General features: G+C 39.0%; 1 protein-coding gene across 1 annotated transcript in view; it reads left to right on the plus strand.

Annotated features, from left to right (window-relative positions):
• LOC146321247 (focal adhesion kinase 1-like) overlaps positions 1–17,302 on the plus strand; it is a 73,674-nt gene that overhangs the window by 12,706 nt on the left and 43,666 nt on the right. The window contains exons 3-11 of the mRNA XM_084726319.1: positions 8,837–9,123; positions 9,529–9,695; positions 12,323–12,410; positions 12,653–12,732; positions 12,825–12,887; positions 12,983–13,037; positions 13,440–13,580; positions 15,781–15,858; positions 16,524–16,631. Of these exons, the coding sequence (XP_084582445.1) occupies positions 8,837–9,123; positions 9,529–9,695; positions 12,323–12,410; positions 12,653–12,732; positions 12,825–12,887; positions 12,983–13,037; positions 13,440–13,580; positions 15,781–15,858; positions 16,524–16,631 (1,067 nt within the window). The remainder of the gene's footprint in view (positions 1–8,836; positions 9,124–9,528; positions 9,696–12,322; positions 12,411–12,652; positions 12,733–12,824; positions 12,888–12,982; positions 13,038–13,439; positions 13,581–15,780; positions 15,859–16,523; positions 16,632–17,302) is intronic.

Here is a 17,302-nt window from a genome sequence, read left to right on the forward strand (position 1 = left end):
GTTTTGTCTGGGCCCTGTGGCCAGACCTTAAACAACAGCGATGGAGAACAGCGGCTGCATCCCTCTCTGCTGGAGCAAGGGGGCCTGCATCTACGCACAGCACCCATTACCAAGTATGTACTAATAAGTGTATTAGTGAAAACACAGCATATACAAACTCAATGTAACCTTGTGTCCTAACAAATACAGTATGTAGTTTAATGTTCTTGGTTACTGTCAGCAGTGAACTGACCTAAAGGCTTATGATTCACAACTACATAGTATAAGATCTATATCATAGTTTAGCAAAATGCCAAAACAATGACAGTGCACCGTTCTCCACCTTGGGGTGGGTTCACACCTAAAAGTCCAGTTCCTGAATCAAACCAATACGGGAAGATACATTGTTTCAACTTTAAAACTCAAACGGCCCAGAAACTGTAAAAACAAATCATGTGGTAGAAATATTGTTTGAGTATTGGTGATACTGTCAGTGGGTTAAAATACAAAAATGGACCAATTTTTACCTGCATATTGTACATCATGGAGCACCATCAGGTTATATTCATGTTTGTTTCGATCACATCAGCAGATTGTAGAGGACTGCATGTATGAATGTTTTGTAAGACAGGGTATTAAATCAAACAATAATCAAAAACTTGGTAGGAAACGTGCTGTTTTTGTGTAATGACAAATATAATGGTACACTTCTGTGATTGGTTCGAATGGTGTTCACACCAGAAATGAACCACTCTAGAATTCACTTGATAGTGGTCTGCAACCTCAGCTTCAAGGCGGACCAGAGCATGGTTATTTGGTCCTTACCAGAGTTTGTGTCTGACGTTCACACCAACCTAAATGAAAAAGCATCAGGAGGGTTAACACTTCAGGGTTCAGTACAGCCAGGGTTGCTGTGAATCTGCCCTTAGTTAGAATCAATGTTTATAATGAAATTTACAGTATAAGTGAGTTCATCGTCATGAATTCTCATGCTTGTCATTTCTCTTTTTACTTGGCAGCATCTTCTTAATCTGCTAAATTTTAGGTATGTCGTCAGGCTTGTTGAATTTCATTTATCTCACCAATGTTTTCTGCTTCTTGAAGAATTGGACAGATTTGTGTCCTTCATATCACTCTGGGCTTTGGGAGAGGTTTTGATTCTTACATCAGAATGATTTACAAGACAAATTCTGTCTTCAGAAAAAGGTCTGTGAGTTCTTTGTAACCACTGGAGAATAAAAAAGGCTGCCAAAGGCACAGAGAAGGGCTGCATCACCAGCTGTCGGTCACAAGAATAAACTTTGTTTTGATTTTCCCAGCAGGTCCATGTTGCAGGCCAATGACTGAGTTTGTTGTTAATCCATGTCGCTTCATTTTTACAGCACTTGATTTGATTTAAGAGGGCACTGGGAATCAGAATCTTTTGGGAATCAGAATCTTTTGTCTAAAAAATGAAAAACTGAGCTACGGATGTGAATTGTTATCAATTCCTTTGCAGTTTGGGTTACAGTTGTACTGAGCTGTAATTAGGTTGGTGAATAAGAGTGTGTAGGTAGATGGTGGTTCTAAGTTACCCTGGTAGCTCTGAAGTAGTGAACAGTCACATAGTAATGTATTTAAAGATACAACCAATGTTTAGACGTTTTCTCTCAGTCCCCTGGTAAAGATAATGCGTATCCTTGGCAGAAGACAGAAGAGAAAGTGTAGTAGTGTGGGGGAGGGGGAGGGTAGAGGAAATTGTTTGAGGATGAGAGAAAGATGAGAGGGAGGAAGGAAGAGAGGTGGTTCAATAGGACAGGAGGATCAAATAGAGATGTGAAAGCAGGAACTAAAAGGCCTGTGAGCATGTGAGATGAGCGACAGGGGGAGATTAAGAGAAGGGTAGAAGAGAGGAGATGCAGATGAAGGGGGAAAAGAGGGAGAAATGGAGATTTGGCTAAAAGGCAAAGGAAAAGATGAAGGCTTTGGAGAGTAAGACATAAAGACAGGGATAGTAAGGGAAGTGAAGAATGAGCAACAGAGGGAAATAGGAAGAGAATGGGATGGTAAAAAAGACAAAGAGGCTCCCCCAGGATTGTGCTAACCCCACTAACCCAGATACTAGTTAGAAGAGGAGATAAACCGTCCTTCTGCTGCTGCTACGGGACAGAGCTCAGCTCCAGCCTACTGTGGTTTAACAGGCTGAGTGTCAGTCACTGGAGCCCCACTGAGAGAGAGAGGGGGTGGTGGGCCTGGCAGCCGAATGCTCCCCTCCTGGCTGCCTGCATGGCTGGCCTAGTTGATTTGATTCCTCTCCTTTTCTCAGTTTGAGTGTGTGAGGACATGCATGTGGGAATTTAGTGCAGTTATGTTGAGTAGAAATTGGTGCAGCAAGAGCTGGTTTCATTGACCCTGTGCTGTATATTGTGCCAATTTTAAAATCATAGTGTATCTACTTTGAGATCCATGTTGTAATGCCCCAAATCTGTTATGGAGTGAGGTAATTAAAGGATAGGCTTTTGTTTAAAAAAAGGCTTTTATGGTCTGTGTATATTAATTGTTTGTTTTAAAGACATAAGAAACCTGTTAAGCAGCCACCTTGAAAGTCTTAGGTGTCTCAATTTTACATGCTGGATAATATGAAAAAGTGAAAGGTCTCCCCAGGGAAGTTCAGTGAATGAAAGTGAAGAAATATTACATTAGTTATCACATTGTTTAGTAGATCTCATAGTCTTAATATCTGTTTAAGAGATAGTTAAGAGGTACAGTAGTTTGGGAGAATTTTATTTGTTTTCCCACTTACCCAGATTCAGAACTTAATAAATGTCTTTGTAAAGGCTTTGTTTATCTATTTGATGTAGTCTGAAGCTGTGTCAGCAACATTTGACTATTTTGCCTCAGTTGTTGAGTGTCTGTGCGGTCAAATAACATAATCATGATCCTAAAGAACTGAACAGACCTAAGTGAGTAAACTTTTTGGTAGTCCTTTTCCCAAGCTTTGCCTGAGAAGAGGCCAACGGTCTGAGACTTTGAAAACCCCTGATCTAGATGGATAAATTGCACTACAGGCAGAGGAAAAATATGTATTTTTTTAAATTTAGGGTGAACTGTCCCTACATGGATTCAGTCACATTCTGGTTGGGAGCTCCAGTATTACTGTGTTAATATAAACTCCTTTTTATACATGCTACTGAAAAACAGGTAAACATGCTCCCTTACCCAGTTATGTGTGATGTAACCTTATTTACAGCATTAAGTAGCCGTATCCATGCTCCAAGGCAAATGTAGGTATGCCTACTTCTGTAATAGGATTTCATAGGACTGTAAGTAGTATTTAGGTTAAGGTTGCATGTGTGATTTTGTGTCAGTATACGCAGTGGTGCGTTACAACATTTTAGCGCTTAATATCTAATCTGATTACTGACTGAGTGAATGAGCTGCAGCAGATGGCTGACTGTGGTTTGTGACTCTATAGCTCCTCTGGTGCGACTGCTTCTATTTTAAAAGGAGAGTTGCAGTCAAAATAATGCCCCCAATACATTTTTTATTGTGCCCCTCTGAGACGTGGCATGAAGGCTGGATATAAACTAAGAGAGGAGCTGTTGCAACAACCGAATGCATGTTGTGGAGCTGTATTACAACTCGTGTACATTGGCAGGGTTTCTTTTTTTGTTTTAATAAATGTGTAATTTACTCTCAATAGTGCAGCAACTGCTGTACTGCATTTTAAAATACACTGTAGCGTTTGTTTTTGAGGCAACATAAATTCTAGTATACAGTATGTGGTAAATTTTCTGTTGCCCTCTTTATAAGAAACAACAAAATATTCTAAGAAAATTAAAAAGTAGTAGTTTGGTCAGTAGTATAAAGTGTTTAAATCAGTTCCCCTCTCAAATGCATCGCTGATCTTCCCTGAGATTAATACAAATGCTTAGTGTAACGATGTGACGTATTTCAAAAAACATTGGAATTTGAATCATTCCCAACAAATGCACAGAGCCAGTCTGTCTCTGTCTGTTCAGAAAGCTTTGAATCTCTGCAGACATCAGAGACATCAGAAGAGTGGCTATGAATGATCAGCAAAACCTTACTCATGTTTATTTTGTGCAGTATAATATTACAGGCTGTAGCTTAATATGTTCATAATGCTGATGATTTTCATTAGATAGACAGTGTCTGTAGTTATTAGCAAGGCAGCTGGTATTATTATAACAAGATGATATACTGGAATTATAGCAGCAGTACACTCTCGGGGGATTGTAACAAGCCACCTAATAATCCAGCAGTATCACAGCCTCAGTGGTATCATTTTAATTGGATGATGATAGTAATACTGTAAGAGGGACATTTGCAATGTGAGCTTCACTAATCTGTTGTATTAAAGCCTTGAGGGTTGGACGAGTTATGTGGCCATGCCTCTGATGATTATACACGTACCTCTACTCATCATACCTACAGTGTGAGCTCACTCATAATAACAATTCACACCTCTTCATTGCTGAAAAAAATTGTCAACTTTCACTCTTTATCTTTATATACACCTTGTTATTATAGTGTATAATATATAGGGTTGGGTATCATTCAGAAATACTCAATACTGGTACCTTGACTTTGACACTGGTTCCTGAGTGAGACATTTTCAATACCAATTTTAGAAAATCAATTTTAAGGAAAAGAAAATTACATTGCACATTATGGAGGGCGCAGGGTAGCAGCTGGAGGAGCTGTTTTTACGGTGCACTAATCTGCAACTCTTGGTAATCTTGGGAAACAAAAGGCAGAGTGAGACCTCTTACTTTGTCTCTGCTTAAGAGCAGCTAGCCTGAGTCTGATAAACATCATCCTCTTACATGAAATGGACAGTGAAATGTACATTTATATAAAAAAACCCTTTTGAATCCTAGTTTCTCTTCTACCAAAATAAAACAAGCTTAATTGCCTTGTTAATTCATTGTAAAGAACACGTAAGCCACATAAAACTCACCCAAACTGTTTTTGTTAAACTTCCCTGATTTTTGTAAGATCTATAAAACAAAGAGCTGTTTGGCAGTTCTAGAAAAAAAAATCTTATTTACCAAAAAACTTGAGTATATATCTACAAAGCATACCTGTATCTAAAACTACCACAGTGCCTCACCATAGACACAGGTTGTGTATATATTTCACACACACACACACACACACACACACACACACACACACACACACACCATTGATATAGCAAGTTCTTAAAAGAGAATGCTGAGTCAAGTTATCAGATACATAATGTCCTCCTGTACACTTCTGTTGCAGTTATTGTGCACACACACACACAGGCATGTATTTCACTTTGAAGAAGTCTTTGAAGAGGCAGCTGTAGGTCAAGTTGTTAAAAGTGCTGAAACATCTTTCCCTGGATCAGTCTCTGTACTTCTGTCTTTCTGTTTCTTTCTCACTTTTCCTCAGTATGAAGTGAACTGACCGTGACCTGAACGCAGCACAGAAAAATGCTGAATGTAGTGATGTGATGTTAACAGTAGTGATTTTTCTGCTTGCTACAGACTTGTTCAGAACAGTAGTGAAACAACCAAGGTTGACAGTACCAGTAACTGAAAACACAGTTTGTCAGTCGGATTTATTGTCTCCATATTTAATGGATTAAATAAACCCTCTGATAAACATAATCAGATCTTTGAGCCTGACCACCCTGGTGGATGATGATATAGAACACAATTATAAAAAGATCTTTTGGAAATTATTTAGTTCCCCAATACTAGAAAGGAACTGTGAAATTAGTCAGTCAATCAGATTTGGTTTTACTCTTTTGTCACCACATGAAAGTTCAGCTGAAACCGGTCACTATAGTGATGATGACTCAACAAAGCCTGCAGGGATAACCAGGAAGTGACAGCATGACACAGGGAGCAGCAAAGAGTGTGTCTTGCACACGGATAAGATGTGTGCAGATAAACCTGCAGTAGAAAGATGGGAGTAAAGAAACAAACTTAAATTGGGTGAAGGGGTGACAGGAAGGATCTGTGGAACCAGATGATTCGTTGGTTTGCTTGGATTACAAAGGTTTGCTCTGTGAAGCATTGCAGTATGAATATTGTTCTTGCTTCATATCATGGCAATAGAGTAAATGTGAAGCAAGATGTAGTTTGCATTTTCTCGGACTGAGTGCTTGATTCCATCAGGCATGAATGTGTCATATTCCCACTGCTGGAGCTGATTGCGGCCATTCTAGACTTGGCTTGTGATTCCACCAAAAGCACCACAGTGCATCCCAGAAGTGGCTCTCTGCTCCGCGGAGAATATGCTCAGTCTATTTTTGACGGATGCCGTGTCAAGCTGCACAGAGCAGATCGAGCTGGGCAGGAAGTGAGACACAGGTATGGCAGAGAGAATCCGGTCAGATCTAAAAATAAAACACCTAGTGCAGACTCAGAATCATAAAAACAGACCAAAAAGAAACAAGTTCACTATGTAGCCCACTTAGCAGCACAAAAATCAAGGGAAAATTGCAGAATCATCAAAGTTTGAGCAAGCCAACAAAATCAGGAGAGAAAAATATTTTCTTCTGAAATGCCTCTGGTGGGATATGAAGCTGTGTGGAGGATAGATCAATAATGTGTCACAGACATGACCTGCCCAGTGGGATCAAGGCGTCAGATTTTAACAGTGGGTTTAATTTTTTACTTCATCTAGGTTAAGGATCTTGAGATTCTATTGTTTTTTCTGTAAGCTCATCATTTAAGTATCAGGAAAAATTCTTCCTGCTTTTAGGCTACAACCCACTTACAGCTACTACTATTCAAGCTGCTACCATCTATCAACAGTATGTCCAGAGCAATTTACTTATCCTTTCACGTCAGACCTTAGTGTGTCAAGCCTGATTTTAGAAACCTCCTGGCAGTGGCAGCTATGCAACTGGTTGAAAATTGAAGACATTTCCTTCACAGAGACTCTGATATGATGTGGACCTATTGGCCACTTAAACTCTAAGCTGGAGGTAGGACTGAATGATTGGTTTACTGGCTGACCAGTTTACTGGCTGGTGTTCGAGTGGCTTGCTGTGAAACCCAGTGCCTGACAGGACTAACTGCCTGGTTGATTTAGCAGTTGACTGTTCAACAGTGTTTCCCACTGGTTTAGAATTTATTTTTTTTAAACTCGTGATTTATGTTGAGCCGTGAGTCCATTAGGTCCTTCTAAAAAAGACCTTGTGTCAGTGTTTTGCTGGTTTATATTGACTCTTTACTGACTGAGTAATTGACTGGTTGATAGCCTCATTGAAACACATAATCCCTCCTCATCACTCAAACACAAAATCAATAATTGGCATGTAGCATATATATCCAGTTGTGCATAAGTGCATAAACACAAACATGCATTGCTCTCTTTATGCAAGCATAAGATGACTTAATGTTGCTGTGTTTTCACAGTTTTATTAGCTCATCTGGATTTTTTTTCTGCACAAGTTCTCTTTGATGTCTTTATGATTTTTCATGTAGTCTATTTCTTGTCAGGACAAATGTATTAAGTGCACTTTGAAAGACAGACTGAGAGGTTTTGTGAGTGGGTGTTTTACTGTCTCAGCTTTTCTATCTGTTGTGTTTTAAAAATGCTTGATGCAGCAATTTTCTTTACATAAATTACCTTCTTTTAACCTGTTGATTTTAATTATGTGCTGCGCCAGCCATGCTTGTGAGAGGCATTATGTTTTTTAGTTGTCTGTCCCATTCTTGTAAACACGATATCTCAGGAATGCCTTAAGGGAATATAGGGAACGTTGACATCAAGTATGAATTGATTAGAATCTCATGGCCACAGGTCGCTGTGAGCTAAAAAACACATTTTTGGCTGTAACTCAGGAATTCATAAGCTAATTATGGCAAAATTTCACACAGATGTCTAAAATGAAAAAAGGGTGATGAAGTGATGACATTCAATATCCAAAAGGTCAGCTTCACTTTGACATCATAATGTTCTGCAAAAAAGAATTTTCTGGCCATAACACCATAAACAGTGATGGAAGAAGTACTCAGATATTTTACTTAAGAAAAGTAATACCACAGTGTAAAAATAATTTGTTGTTGCAGCTGTTAAATGCGGAGAACTAACTAAAGTTATCAGATAAATGTAGTGGGATAAAGTAGAAATGTGAGGTAAAAGTAGATGAGTATAAAATAGCAGAAAATACCCAAATACATTACAAATACCTCTACTTTTTACTTAAATAGAGTAGTTGAGCCAACTCAACTAATACTTGCAGCCCACGTAGTTTCTTCCCACCATCGGCCATAACTCAGGAGCAGAAGGGGACATTGAGACCATATTTAACATTTGGTTGGATACTAAATTGGTTACACAGAGGTTGGTTGCCCACCTTGAAACTGTCATGACTGTAGAAATTTTATGTGCTGCACCCAGGTTGAAGATGTGCATGTTTTACAGTTTATAGCTTCTTTGCAGCAATATTCATATTTGAAGCATTGTAGCTCATTTGTTTTGCTCTCTATCAGTCCTCTGTGCTCCTCTGTAAACGGCTCTAATTGAAGAATGTTTCTCACTGGAAATTATTAATGTCCATATAGTGATTTATTTATTTATTTATTTATTATATTATATATTTATAAAAAATGACACTTAATACCTTAAATTAAGTTCCCTCAACATCTTCACCACATGGACAGACAGGACAGACATTGACAGTTGACTAGTTGGTGGAGGTAAACAACCACGAGTCATTCTAGTTCTCCTCTACTGTGTAATGCTACACAAAATAAAATTATTGAACATATTTCCAATGAGACATATTGATTGCAGATTTCTAGTTAACCAAATGGTCATATTTTGACCACCCTCCTCATTGTTTGTTCCCGTCTCTTTTTTTCAGAATATGACGGCCAGTTAGCCCCAGCAGGACCATCTGAGTCAGGCATGGCGTCGTCTTCCTACTTGGAACCCAACCACAATCACTCTGCAGCGGGTGGTTGTGGGGTTAAATCCCGTTCAGGGATGCCCGGTGGTACCGGTGTTGGTACCAGCGGCTCTGGCGGAGGCCTGGAACGCCCCCCAGGCTCCATGGACCGGGTTCTGAAGATCTTCCATTACTTCGAGACAAACAGCGAGCCATGCACCTGGGCCAGTAATATCAGGCACGGAGATGCCACAGACGTCAGGGTAAGGCACAAACATTTCTCACATGCTTTAGCCTTCATCACTGTCATTTCTCTGATTCTCACCGGCGTTATTATAGTTTAGTAATTGTCATATTTTTTTGTATTTTAATTTTATTTTTAGTTGTTGTTTTCAATGCTGTTCAGTTTTAGATTTTTTGTATTTGTTTAATATTGTTTAGTGCTAAGTTTTAGTTTAGTTTTTTTGTTAGTTTCAGTATTAGTTTAGTTTTCTTATTATAATATGGGAGTATTTGTCAGGGGCAAGATTTAAGAAGCTCAGAATGGGTATTATATTATAATAGAAACACAACCCTATGTGAAGGCATTTGGCTTGCAATCATGTAGACATTGTAGTTAAATATGACAACCTTAATTCTCACTTTTTTCTTTCCATTTGTCTCCACAGGGTGTTATCCAGAAGATAGCAGAGATCCACAAATTGCGCTGTGTGTCCTCTCTGGGCCTCCGTCTGACCCATCTGCACTCTGATGCACTCCATTGGTTACACCCCGATTTGGGCGTGTCTCACGTCAGGGAGAAATATGAGAAACAGCACCCCCAGGAGGAGTGGAGGTAGAGTTACAACAGGATGCTACCTTTATACCTTATTGGACTGTAGAGAAGCAACACTTGTTTAAGCTACAAACCTGCCAACCAAGAGAGACCAAGATCCGAAACACACAAACCTGAAACTACTGTATACAGGCAGTATAAAATATTACAACAAAGTATTTAATATTGAGTTGTCCCCTTTTTTTTATCACGATTCTTGTCTTGAGTTTGTTGAGATTTAAAAGTCCTCATATAATGTATTTTCTCATTCATCCATATCTCCCTGTTGTGAAGAAAGAAGAATTTATAGTCCAAATAAATAAAATAATAGTTCAGATTATTTGATGTAGGGTCGTAGGCACTAATTGATAATCAGTGTATTAACTGTGGTAGATGGTGTTTGGCATACCCCCATTTAGGAGAAGCAGAGACGGGCGCCAGCATGAAAGCCAAGCAATGTATTGCTGCAGACAGTGACTCAATCGGTTAGTTTGTGTGAGTTATTGTGTGACTTTGGTGCAGCAGTAGACTAGCAACTCCTGCACTCTGTGAAGTAAAATCTAAAATCACACATTTTGCCTATGGAGTCTGGCTAGTGATATTTGCCTTGTATAACAGTGTTTTCATGTCAGGAAAGGCTTTCTGATGGCAAATTAAAAGCGAACAATATGCTCTTAATATAGCATACGCATTTTTTTTAGGTGGTTAAAATAAGTTCAGCTGCTGACCCGGTTCGCAGCAGTACTTTGTTGCTGACAAGCACTGACTGTCGATGACTATCTCATAAAACCACACTTGAAATAATCTGAATTATCCATTTAAAATCAAATTTTTAGAGCCTTATTCTTCCCATTTATTAGATTCAGTATCCTGTTATAATATTAGGGATGATATTCACCGTCTCACAAAAGCATTTATCTTATTTAACTTTGATTTGAAAGCCACTCCATCCATTTTAAACCTGCCTTCAAACTGGTGCTTGGCCATCTGCAGTTGATATAGTTAACAGCTCTTTTTACAATCAGTCCATTGTCCTGCAGTTGATGTGTTACACCCAAAGTCATTAAATTTGAAATGAATTCTTAATGAACGAGTTGTTCACACCGCTAACATGCAGCCGGAGCTGCTCAGCCAGTTGTTGCAGCTCTGCCTCGGAGGGCGGCAGAGCTGCAAGCCCACAGGAGCTTCTGCTGCTGCCAAGCTATTGTTAGAACGGCAGAAGTAGCCCAGGGGATGGACTGACTCTATCTCACTCCTTTCTCGCTCCCTTGCGTGCTTTCTCTCATTCTGTCTTGTGCACTCGCAGTCGCTCTTTTTTACTTTGATCTTTCTCTCCATCTTTCTTCCTCATCTCTTCACATCTGTGTTTTCTTCTTTATCCAGCTCTCTCTTTTCTCTCTCAAACACACATCATTTTCTCTCTTCTCACCCTCTCTTTTTGGTTCATTCATTATAGAACGAGGATGTTTTATTCATTTTGTCTTCAGCCTTGATTTCCTTTGTTAACTAACTACAGGCATGTAGCAACACAGAAGCACAGAGCTTGCTACTCTCCTGACCCATTTCTGCTCCACCGTAGTCACTGCAGTATGTCAGTCATAAAGTAATATGTCACTATAAACAATGATGGGCCATCTGGGTACTTCTGTGACACAGTTAACTGGCAAGTGTAACAGCAGGAATCTCATTACATTTTATGGTATAACAAGGTTATCCCTCTCAGTAACTTCACTGTCAGCAAAATATGAAACCACGTCATACTGAGCTACCAGACTGTAATGAAGTGATGAGAAAGGGCATCCTCCAACTTCAAGACTTGGTTTCAAGCCATCATGCTGAGGTGACTTTGAGCAAGACATAGAATCTACTGCCTCATGGGTGCTATTATGTGGCTAACAAGTTTGTATATGTTCCTAATACAAGCCTTAGTTTTATAGACATGACTAATAATTTATGACCTTGCCTGAACCCGATAACTTGATAAACTGAGGCTGATCGGTCAGCCATCATGACTGTTCAGTCTTCCTGCATTACTTCACTTCATTACTTGTTTTTTTGACTCATTGTGCCCAAGGCACAGTAAAAGACATGCCAAAATCTCAAGGCAAGCCTGTATTCATATTCATGCAAGATGGCCTCTATTACATTCCTTATTACTCTTATTATGATGTAAATTTTCTCTGTATTTAACAAATGGTGAAAACTGGGGTTAGGTTTAAAAGATTGTTTTTAAAGGACTTTTTTGGGGTTATAGAATTTGCCTCTGTTGGGATATGAGTGCATACAATGTACTGATATAGTGAATTAAGAATTCATCATCACTTTTTAAATAGTTTTATATTGTATATAATAATAGTGTATGGTTGTCACAAAATGCCAAGGCACACAAGAGACTTGTATAAATGAAGCCCTAACCATATTTTTACATATATTAAGAGATTGCATTTAATTCTCTTTTATTCCTCAAACTGGCGGAGGTTTTAAAATGTATCAAAGTCTGTAAATGCGTCAGCTGTGTATATGAGTAAGCACTCTCCTTCTGTCTCAGACAGGCATTGAGTTTAGATTCTATGTTATTTCATTCTCTGACTGTGTGGGTGTGTGTACTGACTGTAGTTATTTAGCCAAATCGTCTCTGTCATTCTCAGGTATGAGCTGCGGATGCGGTACCTTCCTAAAGGTTACCTGAGCCATTTTTCTGAAGACAAACCCTCTCTCAACTACCTCTATCACCAGGTGAGGCAACACAGCAGGATCACACAAAAAAGAGGAGAAAGAGGGGTGTCCTTGTGAAATACTGGATAGTGCAGTGAATTTTTGGTGTCTGACCTACTGACATGCCTTAAAAGATATGAATAAAAACATTTGTAACTGATACACTACACTCTAGTCTTCCATGGGACTTAATACAGGACATTAGCTTTTTTTCTTTACAGCAGGTTATAAATCATTTGTGTTGTCACACTGTGTTTCTCCAGGTCAAGAGTGACTACATGCAACATATAGCTGATCAGGTGGATCAAGATGTTGCTTTGAAACTGGGCTGTTTGGAAATTAGGTGAGAAACATACACATTAGTTTTTATGTTACAAGCAAGCATTAAATATTATGTCTACAAAGTGTATTTCCTTCTCTTTGTTAATTATGCAGGAGGTTCTTCAGAGAGATGCCAGGAAACGCCCTGGATAAGAAATCTAATTATGAACTACTAGAGTAAGATTGATTTTAAAAAAAACATATCGCTTCTAATGTGTTTTAAAAGATACATTTCAGCTATTCAAAGATAAATGCTGTGTTGTTTTTCTCAGGAAAGATGTTGGTTTGAGAAGGTTCTTCCCCAAAAGTCTGCTGGACTCCCTCAAGGTAAACCCTAAACTACTTTTCATGTAGAAACAGAGTGAGTGACTTTCACCTCCCCGACAAACAGGGTCAGGGTCTCCCATTTATTGCGCTCCATCACCAGATAACAGAAGTGATGGTGGCAGAAATATCTTGGGGAATCCTGGTCCTGCTTAGTCGGCTGGATGAGCTAATAGCTGTTTGACTGAGTGACTGGCAGCAAGACCAACTTGATGACTGAATGGATGTCTGGCTGAATGTCTGATAATCTGATTGTCTGGAATTAAGTTAAACGTCCTGTTGTCGCTCACAGTGTGCCTTGTCAGCTATTTTTTGTGTGTTTTTTGGCTCTGAACCATCTTTCTCCCAGAAAGACGTAACCCTTGGAAATGTTGTTTCACCCTCGCTCCCCCTCCTCTCTCTCAGGCGAAGACTCTTCGTAAGCAGATCCAGCAGACCTTTAAGCAATTTGCAAACCTCAATGATGAGCAGAGCATCCACAAGTTCTTTGAGATTCTCTCTCCCATCTACCGCTTCGACAAAGAGTGCTTCAAATGTGCTTTGGGGGTAAGGCAACACTCAATTCATAAAGACGAAAAAGTACATTCATTTATTTTCCACACCTGAATATTCATATTAAGTCATGGGGGTGGGAGACTTAGCCTACTTAGCATGCTCAGGAAAAAAAACATGTAAAGTGATGTGTCATCTTTAAAGGCTAACTTTGGTATTTTTCAACCGCGAATGTTTTTATGTCCAAGTCATCAAGGGGTACAAACATTTTTGAATCTGGTACAGTATTGAGCTAGAGCTCTACAGCCAGCAGAAGCAAAACTAGGCTACACACACCATCACAGCAAGTCCAAAGTACTTGTTTTTTGCCACTGAGAGCCTCAGTTTGTTATTTTAAGTGTCTGACAACATTATGGAAAAGATCACTAAAGAGAGAGACTCTTTTTTTAAAGGAGATATGTTTTGTTTAACCACATAATCATAACCACTAACTGGACTCCCTTTGCCAAATCTTCATTAAACTTGACAGAAACAAAATAAAATTTACCAAAAATGTCTTGACTCGTCTGTCCACTGCTCCAACAGTCACCCATTCTGGTTGGTCGAAATAAATCCTTAATTTGCTATGTTAGATATGAAAATATTCTTTATGTACATGCTGTTTTTCCTCCTCTCTGATGTTCAACCTCCCTCTTGCTCCTCTCCCATTATTTCAATCGAACATTGTGAATTAAGGGTTTATTTCAACCAAACCAGAGTTGTTGATTATTGGAACAGTGTAATAGTTTCTGCTGAGTTTGAATGAAGATGACACTGATTGTGTTCAAATTAGTTTTGCGTGGTTAGTTGGGGAGGGCAGTATAAAACAGCTGTCACTCTTTAAATAAAGAAAGTCTATCTCTGTAGTGATTCTTTACATAATGTTGTCAGACACTTTAAATAACAATTTGAGCCTGTCAGTGGGAAAAAAAGTAGGGATGTACGCTAAATATCAGGACCGATAAATTATGGCCCAGCAGTCTATATCTGTATCAGTTTATATTAGTTGACATTAGGGATGCCCCGATACAACTTTTTCACGATACCGATATTGCAGCCTTGAGTATTGGCCGATACCGATATTGATCCGATACGATATCACCACGAATCATACATACTTTTATTACTTATTTTGTAGTGTGGAATGTTAGAAAAGGCTTGATCGAGTGATGTTACTCAAGCAGAGAACAATAGTCAGCAACCAGAGTCACCTGTGGATAGAAGTGCTGGAGCAGAAAATGGACTGCTTATCGGAGCGCTTATATCGGAGATTTTTTGATGCAGTCCGATAAAATCCGATACTCGTTTTTTGGCTGATATCGGACCAATATCCGATATCAATATCGGATCGGGACACCCCTACAAAACATCAGCTATAATAATATCTGATTTGACAGATTATGTCAGAGCAAACTTGAATTCTTAGGCAAAATGCTCTATAAAAATAAAAGTAATTTTTTGATGCACTTTACTAGAAAAACTAAATGAACATTTGAAGAGTCAGAACTTTGTTTTTGTGTAACAGTGATGTGAGTTACGTTTGGTTTGGTCAGAGCTCCATGTTTGCTCTCTACATCTGAGCCGTTCTTGGCTTCAGGTGTACTAAACAGGTTACAGGTTATATGAGCTATTAAAATACAAAAATGTGAAATTATCAGTGTCAGGCATGAAAAGCAGGTAATTATTGGTTCTAGTTACTGGCTGAAAAAAATCCATGTCATGCATTTCTTAAAACAAGCACTTTCAGTGGACAGTGCGTATTTGCCAGGAAAGATTACATTATAGCTTAGTTTTGCTTCTGCTGGCTGCAGTGCTCTCCCTCAATACTGGACCAATTTAAAAATTGTTGTCACCATTAGTTACTTTGACACAAAATGGGAAAATAGGGTGGCCAGAACCATACAAGGTGAGGTTATTAAGTACAATTTTTGCATTTGTTCCACAGTCCTGCTTAGTATGAGTACGTTGTTCTTATTATACAGTGTTCTACAGCAATGCATTATCAGTGTCATCTACATAAATAATGCAAAGCTTCTTCTGTCCTTGAGGGCATTTAATGTGAAAAGTAGTGAAAACAGATGAGAACATTAAAATTGTTTTATGCTATCAATATTAAATTCCTGCCAGTACTATGTTTGGTGAATAAAGCAGATGATATGATGACATGTGACATCTGTTTTAATGCTGTACTGTCTTTCTGTCTCTCTCTCTCCAGTCTAGTTGGGTAATATCAGTAGAGTTAGCTATTGGACCAGAGGAAGGAGTCAGCTACCTCACAGATAAGGGCTCAACGGTGAGTAATGCACATAGACACAGGGTACAACTTCCATTCATCAGACTTGAGTGAAAAGCATTTCAAAAAGGATCAAATTCAGTATTTTTGAACTGAAAAACTCTACTGTATACTGCATCCTCTTAATTGGAAGGCCAGAGAGGCAGTTCACCATACTGCCCTCTACTGGTTTGCCTCTCTGGTAGACAAATTTTCTCACTCTCTTAATGTTGAACAGATAATACTAGCTAGAGGAGACCAGGTGATGTGATTAGGAGATCTACACAGATGTTTGCTGCAGTGACAGCTCAACACTTGTAACTGCACTGCTTAAATTGAGCTATTAAATGTCATCTTAATGAGGACAGGCTGCCTGTCAAAATGTCAGCAATTAATTTAATAAGTTGATCACTGCATGAAAATGAATCAGTGCTTGTCCTGTTTGGCCTTCATAAACACATTAAAATTCACTCTTGATGACTAGTGCTCAGTGTGAAAAGACTGAGCTTGCCATGGTTGGCATTGTTGTATGTATCAAGAGAAATGCATAACTAACTGGTGACATGACTAATGATCTGCTGTTCTTTGAAAAGATCATTTCCACTGAGTCAAATAAAGGGCACGAATGTGTGCAATACTACATTATGTGTGATTTTGAATATTTCTCTCTGCCTTTGTCTCTACAGCCTACACACTTAGCTAACTTTAACCAGGTTCAGTCCATTCAATACTCTGCTCTGGAAGAGAAGGACAGAAAAGGCATGCTGCAGCTCAACGTAGCAGGAGCTCCAGAGGTATGCACCTTGCACACTTTTCCCTTGGCTTTTCTGTTGTAGGGTGGTTCTTTGTGAAACATTACTTATTATTTAAAATGTAAATAACAGTTAAACCATTGATTCACATGGAGATGAGGAATTTTAAGATGCAACCCAGTTTCTCACTCAAGTTCTCTACCAAAACACATGCATTTCAACTTTAAATGACTTAATCCTATGGTGGATACTACTGTTGACAGACTGGGCATCATTCATGCTATTGTAATCAGGATTACAATAGAAATTTAACATTTTATTAATTTACTTTATTTGGATCCCTATAAGCCCCTACTAAGGTAGCAGCTACTCTTCCCGGGCTCCAAAATGACACCAGTTCAAATTATGTCTGGTACAAATTCTGTCATCCAGTTGTTAAGAAGAAGTAGAAGTTTTCTGCATGTGTAACAAGCAAGAAATAGCTTCTGCTTGCGAAATTTTGTATTTTGAGTTGTGGTAGCACATAATCTGCAGGAAAAAACAGGAAATGATGCGTGGAAAGAGAAAAACAGCACATGGGATGGTGAAGGCGGGTGTTGCCATCTGCACTTGAGTGTCAGCATGAGTGTGCGTGTCTGTGGAGAGTGGGTGTATGTGTGTGCAGCAGGCCTTACTAGTGAGAAAGCATGTGTGCATCAGTGCTGGAGTATCTG

The sequence above is a fragment of the Lutjanus erythropterus genome, chromosome 9 (assembly GCF_056507025.1).
Source record: "Lutjanus erythropterus isolate fLutEry1 chromosome 9, fLutEry1.hap2, whole genome shotgun sequence".
Lineage (NCBI taxonomy): Eukaryota > Metazoa > Chordata > Actinopteri > Lutjaniformes > Lutjanidae > Lutjanus > Lutjanus erythropterus.